This window comes from Dipodomys spectabilis, unplaced genomic scaffold (assembly GCF_019054845.1).
Source record: "Dipodomys spectabilis isolate Male_0828 unplaced genomic scaffold, ASM1905484v1 ptg000096l, whole genome shotgun sequence".
In the NCBI taxonomy this organism is placed as follows: Eukaryota; Metazoa; Chordata; class Mammalia; order Rodentia; family Heteromyidae; genus Dipodomys; species Dipodomys spectabilis.
The window spans coordinates 13,348,254-13,367,435 of NW_024870773.1; the positions used below are offsets into that span (position 1 = coordinate 13,348,254).

The following is a 19,182-nucleotide window of genomic DNA, read 5'->3' on the forward strand; positions in this document are numbered from 1 at the left end:
TCTATTACACAAAATTCTCAAGCAAATGTAATGAAAGCCCGTGGTGTAATATGCTAGTGGTAGTAGAAATGCCATCTTAATAAAAAGAAATGCCATTTTAATAAAAAGCACTGCTCACTTTCTGCTTTAGCTGTTGTTCTTAGCAGATGTGGTACCTCCTGAAAATAAAACAGTCAAAATTTTTGCAGATGACAAAAGTTGTTTGTAAATTGCTAGTGAAGTATGCTCCAAGTGTCACATTTAAATTTTAGTGTTGGTATGCTCTAGTAACTGTTACATATACATTAAATAATCTGACACGCTTAAAATACTAGATGCATCCAACAATATTTACCACTGAAGCTGGGCTTTCAAATAAATACTTTACCTTGATTTTTTATCAAATGTTGTAGGCAAAAATAAACCCCCCAAAACAAAAAAACCCTTAATTTCTTCAAGTAAGTAACCAGCCTACATAATTTCTATGCAAACAGTAAACTTAAAATTACTCCATGACAAGCAATAGTATGAGGGAAATTTAAAGGTGAATATTCATGATGTTTAATCTTCCTTATATGTATCTTCTAAGAAGGCATTTTTAGTTCTGATAAAATCTGCTCAAAAGATTAAAATGACTTACAGCATTCAGTGCTGGAGAAATTTACAAATCTACCACTTCTGTCAAATCAGTAACTATCTGAGAAGGAAGGAGTGGTGGCCAAGAATCGAAAGAAATTGGGCACAAAGATTATACATAACAATAGTTCAGAAAACACTAAACATATGACAAACTTTTTTTTAAACAAGGCAATCACTGAGTAATTAGAATAAGCAGAATCCTGTTGCTGAAAACAGTTACACATTATTTTCATCCAACTGAAGATTAGTGCATTAAAAAAAAAAAAGTTAGAAAACAGCTTTTATGTTCCAGTTCAGCTGCACTTGATTCAAGTGTTGCTTATAGAGGTTTGTGTTGTTATAAATTAAACATGCTGCTGCCTCAGCAGCCAAAAGTACTAGGAAAAATGTTCATGTCACAGAATAAATAGAGCAGTCTTTTTTTAAGACAAAAAGTTATCTCACTCCAATCCGGGATGTCATCCACTCCAGACCTTGGCATAACCTATACAAAAGATAGAAGTATTTTAAAAAATAAAAGTCTTTCTACTTCAAAACTGAAAATACAATTTGCAAGTCTTACCTATAGTTTACAATCATTATTTGGATAACTTAGTGACAACAGCCAAGAAATACTATGAGTAAAAATTTTAATGGAAGCTTTACTTAAGCAAAATGATCTTAATCATCTTAGGAATGTGGCCAATTGCCTGAGTTTCCTTTTTACAATAGAGCTTTGGCAGTTTTGTCAGAGACTGCAAATGTCTGCTTCTTCAAACTCTTAGGTGCTGGTGACTATAATATCTGTAATCCTAGCTACTCAGGAGGCAGAGATATGAGTATCATGGTTCATAGCCAGCTTAGGCAGTAAAGTCCACAAGACTTTTATCTCTAATTGTCCAGTAAAAGGCAGAAGTAGAGCTGTGAGTCAAGTGGTAGAGTGAGTACCAGCCTTGTATGAAAAAATCAAGTAAGGGAGCCCAATTATTGTTCAGCCTAGGTATAAAGACCTTGAGATGCTTAGCTTTGAATGAAAAATGCTGAGGGAGAATGCCCAGGACCTAAGTTCAAGCCTTAATACCAGGATACACAGATGTGTGCAGGCGCACACACACACACAGAAAAAAAATTGAATTGCAAAAACTTTACTGCCTTTTGTGGTTAAACATTAAGTTGGCAAATTATTTAAATGATCTATGGTTGAGAAATGACATGGAAGAAGGTCCAAAAATACACTTTTGCAAGTAATTGAGAGAAATCTCAAAGAGGGCATGCCTCCCTCCAGCTGATGAACACTTACCCTTCTCCTGTCAAAGCACAGCAGGACTGAATGTGCCACGGGTGATCCTTAATTGAACTAAGGGTGAGGTATTTAGAGATTTCCGCTGCTGTCATACACCCTTTCATATCCTGTTTATTTGCAAATATAAGGACTGCAGCCTTCCTTAAATCCTGCAATCAATACAAAATATTGCTAAGGTGTGAACTATGATATGACAGACTTAAATAAGGAAGAAGGAGGGTAAAAACTCAGATGGACAAGTTCCTACTTTAGAATTTTATTGAAATAAAAAATAATTTTGAGAAAATTAGCTGACTCACTCTAATAAGACGTTAGAGTAACCAGATGATTGAAAATTTCTAGTTTGCGGGCTAAAGGGGTCAAAACAAAAAGAAAACAAAAGTGATTTTTCTTGGTGGGTCATGGAGCTTGAACTCTGGGCCTGGGCGCTGTCCCTGAGCTCTTCAGCTCAAGATAAGCACTATTAACACACCACTTCCAGTTTACTGGTGGTTAACTGGAGATAAGAGCCTCATGGACTTTCTTGCCTGGGCTGGCTTTGAACCATGATCCTCAGATCTCAGCCTCCTGAGTACCTAGGATTATAGGTGTGAGCCACCAGCGCCTGGCTACAACTGAATTTTAAATATCAGTCTAAAATTAAATGAATTATATTTTAAAAGGTAATATACTACAGAACTGCAGTGCTAGGGAACAAATTGACAATCATTTGACCATGGAATCACATTTCTAGCCTTGAGTTCTATAACATGTAAAGAAAAATATGGGAAGTGGGTGATATCTATTATGTATTTGTGTTTGTAAAACTTAAGCTAATTGATTGATGTTTACTGTACCAAAACATTAGAAATAAGCTAAATGATTATCAGCACAAATAAGTGAAAGCAAAAATCTATATTGATTGTTATATTCATACAGTAAGATACTTTATCATCATTAAGAGAAATGTGTTGCATGTATTAACCTGGCTAAATATCAATCTTGTGAATAAAAGTACAAATTATATAAAATGTCATATGCATAAAACAACATATAAAGTTTAGGGAACATGGAATACAGATTCCACCTCTGTGTAATTTAGATGAATGAAAATGTAATGAAATTATAAAATGTGCACAGGAATAACAGGACACTAGATACTAGATATCTAAGATACTAGATACCTCTGAGACAGAAGAAAAGTGATCTGGTTAGAAAACTATCATAAGGATTTTGTACATTACCAGATATGAGTGTGTTCTGCTATGTAAGGATTTTTTTGTGTGTGTGTGGGTTGGGGACTTATTGAAGATATTTAGAAATAAGTGATCTAAAATTAGTAGTAAAGGATTTTTAGTTATTATGAACAATTGGGGAGAGACATATAAATTTTGCTTTTTTATGACCTCATCTTATCAAAAATTTTTACAGCAAAAAGTAGTTTTAACCTTGAAAAAAATATTTACAGTTAGTAGTGATTTATATATTCATGACTTACAATTTCAACAACAAAGTTTGCTAATGATGAAATAATCAACATTGTCTCATCTTAATCCTGGTTAAAAAAAAGCAAAACCAACAGACAGAAAGCTTTACCAACCATTATTCTTTTAAAGATTTGCTTTTAAAATTTACCTCATGAGCCAACATTCTGTATAATTCTTCTTTTGTAATAGCTAGTCGTTCTCTGTCAATGCTATCAACAACAAGAATGATGAACTAAAAGACAATTTAAAAACAAAGAGAAAATTGAGTGGGCTGTTTAAAGTTTTCTGTAAAATTACTCAAGTGATATAAGCAGTTTTTTTACATGGCATCATCATTATTATAAAACAGGTATGCTTTTTCATCACAGAGAGGTGAAATAAACCAAGCACGAAAATACAAATATTAATAACAAAATTGCAGTTTATACCTGCCTAAATAGTTGCTGCCTAAATAGACAATTCTATGCAATATAAGGTTTATTCTTAAATGTGAGAAATAAAAAGAGTAAAGGTATTACAAATAAGTCTAAATACAAAATATAAATATTGATAAGTAGTACTCTTTCATCATTTTTAAGATGAAATTTAAATAGCTCTCCTTCACTAAAACATCAAGTACTTGCCATCATTTACCACGCTATCAATATGTGTAAGAGTCTCCTGCCTATTAAAAAGAAAAACTAGTATGAAAGAAAAAGAAAACTATTTTTATGTAAAGGAATTTTACAAAGAGAGTATCAACAATAAAATAAGGTCAAGAAAAATGTGCTATAGTGTGCTGAATTATATACACTGGAATGGATATACTAAAGGAAGATGCAAGTGAGATTAGAAAAAGGGAAGAGAACTAGAAATGGAGAACCTATTGGTGAAGATGTACATGCAAAAAAGAGTAGGTCTTAAGGATTAAAAATGCATGCCACTGCAAACACAAGTAAAATGAAATAAAATGAAAGCAACTTTAGTAAGTAAAATTAAGGGGATAGTGAGAATGACATCGGAAAAGCTCAATGCAGAAGAAACTTTTTAAAAAAAAAAAAAAAAAGATTAAAGAATGTAGAAGGTTGTGGTGGTAAACACTTTCAATCCCAACTCCCAGGAGGAAGAAAATAGGAGGATCATTAGTTTGAGACCTGCCTGGCCTACACAGTAAGAAGCAAATGAACAAAAAAAGCTAAAGACCACATAGAGTGTACTGAAAAAAATTAAGACAGGAAGGACTGGATTAGGGAAAGACAACTGGATTAATATAAATATCAACCAAGAAGCACTGTGAAAAGGATAAAGGAGAAGAGAAAGAAATAGGGCAAAAGAAGTATGGACCAAATATTGGGAAACAGCTTTGTGTTAGCTCTTAGAGGTTACCACGAAGGAATAAATCATGAAAATTAAAGATGACAAGGACAAACAGTAATTAGTGAAATGCAACACAGATAAGATCTCTATGTGGAACCTAATATTGCAAAGGCTATGTGACACACTGGCGAGTTATAATAACAAATACATTCTTTGGAGTAATAAAATAACTTTTAATGCAAATGGCATTAATAATAATGTATTTCTTTGTGGATCCAGACTAGAGTTTCAGAGTCTTCTCCAGCTTCCGCAATTTAAACAACTATCCTGTTGTACTTATGTACACATGGAACAGCTAGAATTACCTCTGGCCTATTCATCAAAGATAAATGCTTTTCTCACAGGCAGAGTTGAGTTTCAAAAGCAGAATCTGTGCTAATTAACTCCTATGCTGAAATGTATTCCTGCATCTTTTTATTACATCTCTATCTTCAGTATTTTTTTTTATTGCACAAGGTAAGGTAACCTATAACTATAGTACCTGCTTACCAACTTCATCAGTCTCTCTCTATCCTCATACCCAAATAAAATAATTAAATCCTATAACAAGTCTTGAATATCTGTGATTTTCCCTTCAGTTCATTTAATTCTTTAGAATATATATGTATAAATATATATGCTATTATCATACAAATCTAGAATATACATTTTTTTATTTACAAAGCAACTTTTTCACAGAAATTGTATTACACCCTCCCCCAACTCCAATCTTTAAATGGTTTCATTTTCAAACAACACAGATAGTTAAGTGTACCTCTTTGCCAAGAAAAGTAAGAGAGATATTAATTGTATACTAATACTGTCAAGATAAACTCTCAACAGCACTACATGATCTTAAAAAATATGCCTGTATCCAGGGGAGGGAGGGAAAACAAATGGAGAGAGGATGGGTGAGGAAAAAAAAGTCATGACATTCAAGATATTATATGTGAACATAAAACCAGTTAACTTGAGGTTTGGCAGTGTTGGGGGAGATGAGGGAAAATGATGGAAGAGGTGACATTGATCAAGAAGCATTGTATTCATAAACTGACATGTAGAATTGAAACTCCTTTGAACAACTACTTGAAGGTAACTTAAAAATTTTATTTTTTTTAAAGTGTCTACAGTAGAAATAGAAGCACAATTAGAAAATAACTGAAATTGTTTTCTTAGGTTGGTTCAGAACTAACAGAATAACAAAATAAATAAGATACCTCTGGGGTGGCCTGTAAATTCTTTGTGTATGTGTGTGCCCATCCTGGGGCCTTGAACTCAGGGCCTGGGTATTTTCCCTAGCTTTTTTGTTCAAGGCTAGCACTTTACCACTTGAGCCACATAGAGGTAAGAGTTTCATGAATTTTCTTGCCCAGGCTGGTTTGAAAGAAACATAATCCTCAGATCTCAGCCTCTAGAGTAGCTAGGGATTACAGCTATGAGCCACCAGTACCTGGGCACATTATTTTTGGTTATTAAAATATATCTCAAAAATCCGAATGTTCATTTCATGTGATTTGAAAATATTATGTTAAATTACACTTCAGACCCAGCTGTAAAGTTGTGAGATCCTGGAAAAAGTTACACAATTTCTCTAACTTGGAGATTGACAGTACTGTGTGTATAAGCTTGGGTTAATACTCCACATTGAGTCAATAAAGCTCCTAAAAATTTCTGCCTTTTCTTATTGGAAAGTCATAACTCCTTACAAAAAAGTATCTTAAGAAGAAAACTGTCAATGTATGTATCTTATTTACAGTATCCTAGTTATTTTGTGTGTTTTTCTTTGGTCTTTTAAAATTCTCTACAAAAATAATTCTAGCATACCTCTGTGTTTGAGTAATAAGTATTCCAAGATGATCGTAGTGACTCCTGACCACCAATATCCCACATAAGAAAATGAGTGTTCTTTACAACTATTTCTTCTACATTGCTTCCTATGGTTGGGGAAGTATGAACCACTTCATTCATCAAGCTGCGGAAAGAAAGAAACCATTAAAAATTCTTTGTAAATCTTGAAAACCCAAAGCATGTTTAATCTCTATATTTTAAGATAAATCAACCTTCCTTATTTGTACCAATAATAATAATCATAAGTATGCAAAACAGAAACTTGGGAATTGTTTTGTGCAAATAAAGATTGAGAGAAAGAATAATTCTTGAAAGTTTTTATATGTGTGTGTGTGTGTATGTGTTGGTCTTGGGGCTTGAACTCAGGGCCTGGATGGTATCCCTGAGCTTTATTAGCTAAGGGTAGCACTCTATCATTTTAATCACAGCTCCACTACCAGCTTTTTGGGGGCTTCATGGAAAAAAGAGTCTCAGGAACTTTTCTGCTTAGGCTGGCTGTGAACCATGATCTTTAGAGCTCAGCCTCCTGAGTAGCTGAGATTACAGGCATTATCCACCAGTGCCCGGCTCCAAACAGTGTAATTTTTTTGATTTTATGGGAAAAAATTCCAATGCCACCAAGTCTTATTATCAGTTGGATGCGAGCCAATGCACCAGTATGAGAAGCCAATTTCTATACAGTAACATCATTAGTTGCAAAGTAGTACCCACTGAGTTAGGCTATGCAATATTTTTTAAAGTACCTATGGGAGAAAGTTGAGACTGTTTCTAGACATAAAAGTTAGCTCAGGTTTATTAAGTTATAGTCTTAAAAATATAAGATCAGGCTCAGCAGTAGTGGCTCATACCTATAATCCTAGCTAATCAGGAGGCTGAGATCTGAGGATCAAGGTTCAAAGCCAGGTTGGACAAGAAAGCCTATGAGACTCTTACCTCCAATTAACCAGTTGAAAAGCCTGAAGTGGAAATGTGGCTTAAATGGTAATGAGCTAGCCTTGAGCAAAAAATAAACCTATGGGGTAGCAATGGGCTCCTCAGGACCACACCAAAAACAAAACAAAACAAAATACATAAAATAAATTGTAAATCTATTTCATGAATACTGATAATCCTATAATTTGTGATATATCAATCATTAAGGTACATCAATTTACTCATTCAACCCATATATAATATGTCAAATACTACGCTGGAAAAGGCTTACAACTTTCTTAGGTGCTATGTATAATTTTGAAGTTTGTACAAAATTCTTACATCAAAGTAGCTTTTCTGAAAGATTTTAAGTTTGATGTTTAAAGGCTAATTCCTATTAAAACACATAACCGCCAATGAATAAAAATGCTATTTAACTCTGAAACAACAAATCACAAGTAATAGCTTTTTAGTTAACTAGCTGAAAAATATGTAATGTATTATTTAAATTATTATTTCTGGTAAGCTACAGATGGGTGCACTTTTTATTCTTTTATAGTGCAAGAGACAGAACCTGGACCTTGTACAAGCTAGACAACCTACAACCAAGTCCCTAGACTGATGGGACTTTCAGTGCATGACATGGGGGGAGGAGATAAGACCTTAGAATAGTGCAAAGTGTTTCATAACCATTTGTTAAAATGCTTGGGATACAGAGAGCTACTTCCCTAGTTTACTATTTCACTGGCACTGAAAGGATCATTTCATTGGCACTTAAAAAGAATAACAGAAAGTCCTTAGATAAGCGGACTGATGGGCTGCTGAAATTTCATTAAGAATGAGTATTAATGTGTTTCCCCAAAAGTTTCAAGCCTCTCTTTTTGCAAGTTAACTAATGTGGTATTTTGAACTGTCATCACTTTAGACAAACCTGGTTGTGTTAAACAACTCCAGAGTTCTTAGGAAAATGGAAACTTCTGGGAGAAGTCCATCTATTTACATGAATCGCAGTGTGAGAATAATCCACTTTATTGCCTCACCCCACCAGTATATGTGCTTTATTTCTTTTAGCTTAACATTATTCATTCTTTCAAAGCCACAAATTAATGAGTGTTTATTTAGGAAGCATAAAGCAGTTTCTTTTACTTGTTTTTTAAATAAATTTTATGTTTGGTAAAATATGAAAATTGAATGCTAAAGCTCTTCCATTCTATTACAAGAATGGCACCTTTATTAATTATAAAAACAAAATTTCAAGAACATAACACACACTATTAGTTATCTATACTTACAATTGATAAAGAATGGTGGTTTTCCCTGCATTATCCAGTCCCACTATAATTACTTTGTGTTCTACAAAAAGAAAACAAACCATAAACGTATTATACTATTGCATGCTACAATTACATGCTTTCAACAAAAATTATTAGCTTTCTAATGAGCATAATTTACTGGGCAACTACTATTAAACAGTGTGAACTGTTAAAGAAGGAAACTGTGATTGTTAAGGAAACACTTTATTAGGCTCTCCTCTATCCAGTTCTTTAAGAATGTGGGAAATGAGTTACCTGGACATATAGAACTTACAATGAATCTGGGGAAAACCCAAGTATTAATTTAGATAAGAAAGTGTAACTTTGTAAAGTTAGGTTTAAATATTTATCTACTTTACACACCTGCTTAAAGTCTCTTTAACAGGTTACCTATTTATCAAGTTTAACATATGCAAGTTTCCCACCTAAATGTACCAGGATATTGTTTTCTTTCACTTAGGAATTCCATTAAAAGCTATTAGCTCCCAGTACCAAGCCACACATACTTTCAATCAGCTTCTCATTCTTTCCACTTACAGGAATATAAGTAAATACTTAAGTCTTTCATGTTTTCTCAATCTGAATTCCACACTGGTGAGCAGATAATGTTTCTGCTGTTTTTACAAGAAAAGCCTCTCTAGTCCTTTCCTCCTTCAAGAGCCATGCACTAGTCATTTGTCTTATAGTTATTAAACCCTAATTATTGTGCAAAGTAGAAAACATTATGCACTCTCCTTGGAAGAAGAGAAAATGCCCCAGAAATCATCTTTCCTAGGTTTTAGCCTATTCAGTGTACACACTTGTCTTTCTCCAACAAAGAGATGGTGATGGGGAGTTGAGCGGGTATAAAGAGCAAGCAATAGAAAGGATCATCCTGATTACAATGTAATACATGCACATCTGAAATACCATGGTGAGACCATTTGGTACAATAATATACACTAAAAAAACAACAACAGGAATGAGTATGGTAGAAGTAGTTTATTTTCACAGATGAAAATCCAAACAATGAAACTTGTTGAACCACAACATGGTCTATGAAGCCAATAAATTAGCATACTTCATAGCCTAGTCCTCCAGATGAAAGTCAAAATTCTACAATACAACTAGCTAAATATCAAATTCCTGTTGAAATAAGCCTTAATGTTACATCAAAGCAAAAAAAGGGCATAATATGCAAAGCTGTGATAAGACTGATAAACTAGCTTAGCATGTTCTAAGGATCTAAAACTGAAGTATTGCCTATAATAGACATAGTCCCCTCGAAAGGCTATTGTCACTATGGCAGAAGCCACAGTCTGGGAAAAAACACAAAAAACCTTGTTTGATTATAATGCATCATAAGTTTCCATTTTAACTCTTTTGGCTCCTATTCCCCCCTTTTTTTTTCTTTTAGTCGTTTGTGGGGCTTGAACTCTGGTCCTGGGCACTGTCCTTCAGCTCTTCAGCCCTACCACTACAGCCACAGTAACACTTCCAGTTTTCTGGGTGTTTAATTGGAGATAAAGAGTCTCACAGACTTTCCTGCCTGGACTGGCTTTGAACCGTGATCCTCAGATCTCAGCCTCCTGAATAGCTAGGATTACAAGTGTGAATCCCCTAATTTCTAATTGAGCAGATCTTGAGGTGCTGGCTTATTTGTTCTTCCCTCTAGCATAAGAACAAAAGTAATCTTTATTAGCGAAGGAACAAACCAAATTCTTGGCACCACGGTTTCTTTGATACAGTTGTAAATACTACCTGCCTACCATCTGGGGACCACAGTGTCCCTGTAGCTTGGGTATATACATACACCTGGTTGGGGGAAAATGGAGAGTTCCCGATGGCTCATTGTTCAATAACACTTGCAAACAATCTTGCTTCACATCTTGTATTATGGTAATGATCATAGTCCAAAATGTCCAATGGCCAAACTCAAAATAAAACATCATTTTGAAAGGTTAATCCCCCATGTGAAATGAAATGGGGATATACTCTGCAAGTGAATGACATAAGGGTTTCATTAAAGTTGCATAAAATTGTAAATGCTTGGTTAACTTAGGATGTTTGTTTCAGATTCGTTTTTGCTTAGCGTTGATAGAGAAATCTTTAAATTTAAACAGAACACAATACCTTTATGCTAAAGGTATGTACTATTAATCTTTCAGATAAACACAGCTCTATCTTCTATTAAATTTCCAATAAGCGGGGTGCCAGTGGCTCATGCCTGTAATCCTAACTTCTCAGGAGGCTGAGATCTGAGGATCTCAGTTCAAAGCCAGCCCAAGTAGGAAAGTCCATGAGACTCTTACCTCCAATAAACCACTAGAAAACCGGAAGTGGCGTTGTGGCTCAAGCGGTAGAGCACTTGCCTTGAGTTGAAGAGTGCAGGGACAGTGTCCAAGCCCAGAGTTCAAGCCCCACAAGCGACAAAAAAAAAAAAAAAAAATCCAATAGCTTGAAAATACATAAAACATCAACAGAAACGGATCAACTGCACCTTTTTAAAAATCATGAACAAGGATTTAATTACCTTAGAAATTACCATGAATATCATCTATACACAAGAAAAAACAGCTAGTTCAAAGGTTATTGACTAGAAGCCAACTTAAAAAAAAGTTTGAATCAAACAAGGGTTTCTGTATTGCAAAGGACATAGCTAGCAAGGTTAAGAAAAAAGCCTACAGAATGGGAGATTTTTACTAGCTATGCATCAGACAAGGGCTGTGAATCTAAAATATACTTAGAACCCAAAAAATTACCCCCCCCATAAACCCTCAAAGAAACAACTCAATTAATAAATGGGCTAAAGACTTAAAGAGAGACTTCTCAAAAGAAGAAATAAGAATGCCAATAGACACATGAAGAAATGTTCAACATCTCTGGCTGTAAAAGAAATGCAAATCAAAACAACATTGAGATTCTACCTCAACTCAGTTAAAAAGGCCATTCTCAAGAAAACAAACAATAACAGATGCTAGCAGGGATGTGGCCAAAAGAGAATACAACTACAGTGTTAGTGAGAATGTAAAACTGTTTGACCACTCTGGAAAGCAGTATGGAGGTTCCTCAAGAGACTAAACAGAACTTTCCTATGACAAAGCAATTCTACTCCTGGGCATTTATCCAATAGACCACAAACAAGAAAATACTAAAGCCAGCACAACTGTGTTCATTTTTACAGCATTGTTTATCATAGCCAAAATATAGAATCAACCCAGATACCCTCAGTGGATGAATGGATCAAGAAAATGAATTATATATACACAATGGAATTCTATGCTTCCATCAGAACGATAATGCACCATTTGTAAGGAAATGTAAAGACTTGGAAAAAATTACATTAAGCAAAGTAAGCCAGATCTAAAGAAACATAGGTTGCATGGCTTCCCTCATTTGTTAGAATGTGCCTATAAAGCTACCAGTAAAGACAATGGATGGTAAAAGACAAAAAAATTACACCTGGACGTGATAAATTATACAGGATCTAAACATTCCCATAGTGAGGCCAAAGAAGAAGATTCTTAGGAGAGGATCACAAAGGCTCAATAACTATGTGCATATGATCATATAAAATGATGTTTATTGAAATGAACTCCAAGAAAACGAAACAAGAGGCTTTAAGTTATTTTTCGTTTCTCCTTTGTTGCTGTTTTTGATTTCTGTACCTTTTGTTTCATATATAAGTTTATCTGTTTTGGGGAGGGTAAAGGAGAGCCCAGAAATGGTAGGAAAAAGGGTGTACAAATGCAGCAGTGACACTCACTAGAACCTATACTGAAAATAAACCATTCAACTTGTGGGGAAAAAAGGGGAGAAAATGAGGGAAGAGATGACACTGTTCAAAAACAAATAAACTCATTACCTGATTTATGTAACTGTAATCACTCTGTAAAGCAGCTTCACAATCTTTTTTTAAAGCTGTTCGTACTTTTATCTAGCATAACCATTTCTTACACTGTTCTGTTGTATTTAGCAACTATTTCAGTACATCAACAATCCCCAAGGATTTCAGCTCACATACACTAGTTAATAAAGATTGCACCCATTTAAATAAGTGGGAAAAATGAAGGCTATCATTCGCGTGTGTGTGTGTGTGTGTGTGTGTGTGTGTGTACACTGTCTTAAAAAAACCAAACTGAATATAATGTCTTGCTTTTAAGGAGTGCCTAGATTTTCTGAGCTTACCTGTAATGTTAGCTACTCACAAGACTGAGCTCTGAGGATCTCACTTTGAAGTCAGCCTGAGCAGAAAAATCCATGAGACTTTTAACTCCAATAAACTACTCAGAAAAAGCTGGAAGTGGTGCTGTGGCTTAGTGGTGAAACACTAGCTTTGAGTAAAAGCAGCTCAGGGACAGTGCCCAGGACCTGAGTTCATGCCCCAGGGACAGGCACGGAAGGAAGGAAAGAAAGAAAGAATGAAAGGAAGGAAGGAGAGAAAGAGAGGGAGAGAGAGGGAAGGAGAGAGGGAGGGAGAGAGCGGGGGAGAGGGAGAAAGGGAGAGAAACAGGAGGGAGGGAGGGAAGAAGGGAAAGGAAAGAGAAGAGTCTAGATAAATGAAGTATGAAGTTACTCAAAGGCTATTACTGAATCCAGTAGTTTATACAATTTCCAATCAATGCAGAGCAAGCACAACTACTGTCACATAGTGATACATGATATTACTTGATATTTAAAAGGGGACCTCAGGCTTGAAAACTGTGACAGCAAGCTGGTTCTGTACTGTTGTCTGTTTGGTTGGACAAAATCAATAGGCTATTCATACAGCTCATGCTGTGATCTGAAACAGAGGTAAATTAACTAAACCATTAAGTGTAGGGATTTTCTACACAGTTGTGTTGGTTTAAATGATTTCCGATATAGCTAACTAAAGCAGATGTGGAAAAATACTTAGATTTATACAATGTGCATCATCCAGCAGTAATTTTAATTGTCTAGGACCCAGGAGGTAAGAAACTTCTTTCATAATATATCATTTGGGTTCAAATTACTATCAACAAAAGGTGAGAAGGGAATCTGTCCCTGAAGTTAACATGTATTTACTGTCAATCAGACAAACATTAGGCATTTACCATTGTTTTCAACTATAGGAAGTTGTAGAGGCTTCCATTCCCCTAAAACTGAACTATACAAAGTGATGAGTATACTTCAACTGATTCTCAAAGCTGTACGTAAGCTGTACGTAAACTATACATCCTTTACTTCTAACTCTTCAAACTATGCGCTGTGAAAACTAGGTATTCACTTGATGGGCTGAAACACTGTCAATGTCAAATAATGTTAGCAGGGCAAATGATCAACCCCCACCGTACCAAACTGTGAGTTTAGTTAGGGCAAATTTACCTTTTTAAGAAACATTAACAGAAGTGCCCATGTTTAGGGCAGCAATGTTTGATGGTTGTGGGATATGTGTAGCTTAAAATCTTTTGTGGCTAAGAAAACAATTTTAGGCTAAGACAGGACCATGATGATTGGAATTGTAGTAAACTAGAATTTTAAAAAAGAATCCATTATCCAGGACATCCATCACCTTCTCCTAGAAATATCTTCCTGGACACCAAGGCCAAGAGAGAACCCTTCTGTGTTACTAATCTATATACCTCCAAAGCTCAATGTATGCTTATAATTATAAGAAATGAAGAAAAGGATCAATCTGAGTTTTTATTTTATTTTGATCAAGAAGTTTCTCCATAGTATTGGCTATGGTGGTTGTTTCATTTTGTTTTTTTTTTTTTTGGGGGGGGGGGTATTTTGATTTCTTTAAATAACTGTTTACTTTTCTTTGCAAGTACTACATGAAGACAGAGAATATCCAAGATTAACATTCAAAACAATTTAGCAAGAGTCCTTGCTGTAAAATAATGACTAACAAAGGGGCTGGCAGTAGAGTTTCCATGGTGTACTCCCTCCTAGCAAGCTCAAGATCCTGAGTTCTAAGCCCTGTGCCACCAAGAGATTTTACTGCTGGATACCAGGAACTCATTTCTATAATTTAAAAATAAATTAAAAAAAAATGGGTGGCTAACATGAAAAACATGACAATGAACATCCCCCCCCCAAAAAAAAATAGGGAAAAAAAATAAAAGGAAAGTGATACCGCCTACCACATTTGTTTTCATTTTTACTAAACTGAACAAAAGAATATTCAGTTTTAATATAGAACACCAAATTCAACAACAGATCAATACCAAGGGGGAAAGAAGCATTAGAAAATATTAAATAATGACAGTGTTCTAAGTCTGGATTAAAAGGTTTAGGCAGTAAAATGTCCGCAGATATGATGTCAAATGTAAGATCTAAAGGCTTGGAAAGCAAGGATTACCATACAAGAAGTCTGGCTCCTAAAACAAAAAAAAGTCCCTAAACCTAACCCTACACCAAATTATACTAAACACAAAATTACAAATTGTTACAATTAGGAATGACTGGAAAACTTAAGAACTTGAGATCACACCTTCATCTCCAATTGGAGAACTCCAAAAAAGAACAAAACTACTGACTAGGCCACTGGCTGCCTTGGCTTGTCTTATCCAAAAAAAGTGAGTTCCTAAGAGGTTCCAGGTGGATAATGACAAATTTATTTCCCTGTTCTTTCTGCTGTCCAAACTTCTCTCCTTAGTTCTTCAATCTCTTCCCATGCAGGAACCAACTTCTAGACCTCTAAATCTTTTCCTAGCAGCAATGTTAGTCTGATGACTCAGCAATTCAACATTTATTGAGTCTATTAAGTACCTGAGTCAGAGATATTTGTGACTAAGATTAAATATGGAAAGGACTTTACCCTCAAGAATATTAAAGTAGGATATGTAAACAAGTACATACAAAAGAACTGCATTAGTATAAAATGTTTAATATTTAGGTACACATAGTAGTAGATTTAAGGATAAGCATGATCTAGAATCCAACAGATAAGAAAATGTCAGATATTCTAGAGGGTCATTCTATTTTATATATACCATATATGTGTGTGTGTGTATATATATATATATATATGTTCATCTTCATAATACTTTATGAGAAACAGGTTTTCTTCTTCATTTTACTGATGGAGAAACCTGAGTCTTAGATTAAATAATAACCAACATCATATTGTTAAATGGAAAGGAGAATCTTCACCAGGAACTTGATTCCAGAGATGGGCTGCTAAACTATTAAGGTAATGATTGCCTTTTCAATCATCCTAAACACTATATATTAGTAACAAACTAGATAAAAATACAATGTTTAAAGAGATTTTGCCTTTTAATTCCTCAAATATATTATTTTTAATTTCTAAAATGTGTGAATACAGTCTTTACTGATATTTAAAATTGTTAGAAAGTTTAGAGCCTATCAATTGAAAGAAAGATTTTATATTTTAACTTTCCCTCAATTTAGTACTAAATATAATAGGCTTTATTAATAACTTTTTTCTGCATTTGACTAGTATGGTCACCCAGAGTGATGCTACCCCACTTATGTAACAAATTCTGGGTCTGAGTGTTAGATAAGATAGAAAAACCCCTCTGGTAAGCAGATGGACTAAATACAGGTAAAACAGGAAGACCAAAGAGTGTGAGAAGGCCAACTTCAGCAACATACTTTAAGATCACAGGGTCAAGATGCAGAGAAGCCCTTTAAGAGATAACAAGGATGTACTACCCCAACTCACAAAACAAAAAGGATTATAAGAGTTTAACAAAAACATACCAAAATTGATCTAAGAAACTCAAACGCTACCAATAGAAAAATAATAATCTGGAAGCCATGTTAAGGGGAACAGGCAGTCTAACCTATTGTTTTTAAACTTGTTTGACAATAATCACAGTGTATTTATCCTGTGTATAAATGTATAATGTATACTGGAGCTGGTCTTGGGGCTTGAACTCAGGCCCGGGTGTTGTCTCTGAGCTTTTCTGCTCAAAGCTAGCACTCTACCACTTGAGCCACAGCTCCAACTTCTGGATATTTTAATAGCTAATTGAACATGAGAGTCTCATGAACTTACCTGCTTAGCTAGCTTTGAACATCAATCCTAATATCCAAAACCTCTTGAGTAACTAGAATTACTGGTATGAGCCACTTGTGCTCCAACTATCTGACATCACGACTCAGGAACACTTCACAAAACACTTTAGTAACTGAGATATATTTTGATTTTTTTTGGGGGGGAAGAAGGGGGTCAGTCGTAGGGCTTGAACTCAGGGCCTGGGCCTTGTCCTTGAACTCTCTTTGCCTCAAGGTTATACCACTCCACCACTATACCACTTTGACACACAGCTCTACTTTTGGTTTTTGAGTAGTTAATTGGAGTCTCATGGATTTTCCTGCCTGGGCTTGCTTCGAACCACAATCCTCAGACCTCAGCCTCCTGAGTAGCTAGGATTACAGGTATGAACCACCAGTGCCCAGCTTATTTTGATAATTTTTATTTCCAAAGGTTCATTCCTTTCTTAGATGCTGGTCCTAACTAAACTGACCTTAAAACTTACTAATGGATTTATTTTGGGCAGTTTTGGGAAAGTATGATTTAAGTAAGAAGTATAAGTTAAAGAAGTAAACTGTGTAAGTACAATGAGATGAAAAATATTCAAATCCAAAGAGTCCAGTAAGTTTCAAATAGGAAAAGCAAAGACAATTTGTTAAAAATTAAGCATAACTAATTTGTTAAAAATGAAGATAAAGGCTACATTAAGGTCAGTAAAGGTTAAAATGTTAGCTAAGGTGATATAAGGAAAGAAATGGAGGCCAGAAAGTGACATTTTTAATTCACAGACACAACTAAATCAACCTAGCATGCTGTATTTAGCAAACATAAACTTTATGAATAAATGCAAAATAAAAACATCTTGGGTGTAAGGTTAGTCACTAACTTACCTACATTAAAAATGCTAGAGATCTTCTCATTATTAGCACGGGAAATAAAAAGAGCAAAAACAGTAACATGGGCATATAAGAGGTAAAATGCCAGGCCCTGGTGGCTAATGCCTGTAATCCTTACTTAGAAGGCTGAGATCTGAGGATGGTGGTTCAAAGCCATTTCCAGGCAGGAAAGTCTATCCAATTAACTACCGGAAAACTGGAAGTAGAGCTGAGCTTTGGCTCAAAGTGGTAGAACATCAGCAAAAAAAATGCTCAGGACTGTGGCCAGGCCCTGAGTTCAAGCCCCATGATGGACAAACAAAAGAGAGAGAGAGAGAGAGAGAGAGAGAGAGACAGAGAGAGACAGAGACAGAGACAGAGACAGAGACAGAGAGATTAATTGACTTTTACCCTTCTCTTAAAAACTTTAAAGAACTTATGGCTGTGCATGTGTATATGTGTGTGTGATTAGAGAATGACATTTTGTTTTGCTGGACTTATAAAACAGACAGGACAAAACAGCACAAAGGACTTGGAATGGAGAACGTAGTACTATAGCTTCAGGGTCATACCTTTCAAAGGCATTGCATTAAAGTCTTCCCAGAGTGCAAAAAGGCTAAGAATGCATGTCGTAATCTCTAAAAGGCTTTATTTTTAAAAAAATGCAAAAGCTGGGCACCAATGGCTCCTACTGTGCAGGCAATCCTACCTACTCAGGAAGTTGGGATGAGATTATTTTAAAGTCAGACCTGGTAGGAAAGTCTGTGAGACTTGCCAATCAACCACCAAAAACCAAGAAGTAGAGCTGAACTAGCCTTAAGCAAAAAAGCTCAGGGAAAGTACTAAGGCCCAATACTGGCCAACAACAACAATAAATGGAATTCTAAAAACAACAAAGAAAGTAGAAACAAAAGAGGAACAGGATAACAATAAACAAAAGTATATGGAACAAAAAATAAACAGCAAAATAGCAGACTTTAATATATAACCAGAAACCATAAGTCAAATCCTATCAATTGCACTAAAGATTTCAATTAAAATGGACCTAAAGATTCCAACTAAAGTTGTTCAGAGGATTCTGATTAAGAAAATTTCACAATGGGTTAAAAAATTCAAGGCTCAGCGATATGCTCTTTAAAAGAGTTATGTTAAAACATTAAGGGGAAAAAGAGAATGGATGGAAATGGAGATCATGTTTATTTAAATTAACCACATAGACATTAAAGGACTAAACAAGATTGACAACTACCTTAGCCTAATGCAGATTTATACACACAAATACAAAAATCCACATTTTCAAGTACAATTGGTACATTGACCAAAATAGATCTGAGATGGACTATTAAGAAAGTCTCAGAGCATGTTAAATAAAATGAAAAATTTACAGTGTATTTCCAATCACAAAAAGGAATTTTATCCAAACTATGTGTGTATGTGCCTGTGTGTGTGTGTGCATGTATAAATCTAAGTTAATGGGTTTTTGAAATCTCATCTCAAAATGCTGGGTGTAGTGGTGTGTGCCAGTGATCCCAGTTACACAGGAAGCGCAAGGTAGGAGGATCTTGGTTCAGGCCTAACACCACCA

The 19,182-nt window shown here is 35.1% G+C and overlaps 1 protein-coding gene across 2 annotated transcripts in view; it reads right to left on the minus strand.

The window, feature by feature from the left end:
- Positions 1-19,182, minus strand: part of Arl5b (ADP ribosylation factor like GTPase 5B) — a 36,444-nt gene that overhangs the window by 10,914 nt on the left and 6,348 nt on the right. The window contains exons 2-6 of one of the 2 annotated variants that reach the window (XM_042686082.1): positions 8,754-8,814; positions 6,526-6,673; positions 3,515-3,598; positions 1,898-2,049; positions 1,063-1,102 (exon numbers count right to left, since the gene is read on the minus strand). In XM_042686082.1, coding sequence (XP_042542016.1) covers positions 1,063-1,102; positions 1,898-2,049; positions 3,515-3,598; positions 6,526-6,673; positions 8,754-8,814 — 485 coding nt within the window. Of the gene's footprint in view, positions 1-62; positions 1,103-1,897; positions 2,050-3,514; positions 3,599-6,525; positions 6,674-8,753; positions 8,815-19,182 lie in introns of those variants that run through there. The other variant, XM_042686083.1, reaches the window with a different exon arrangement.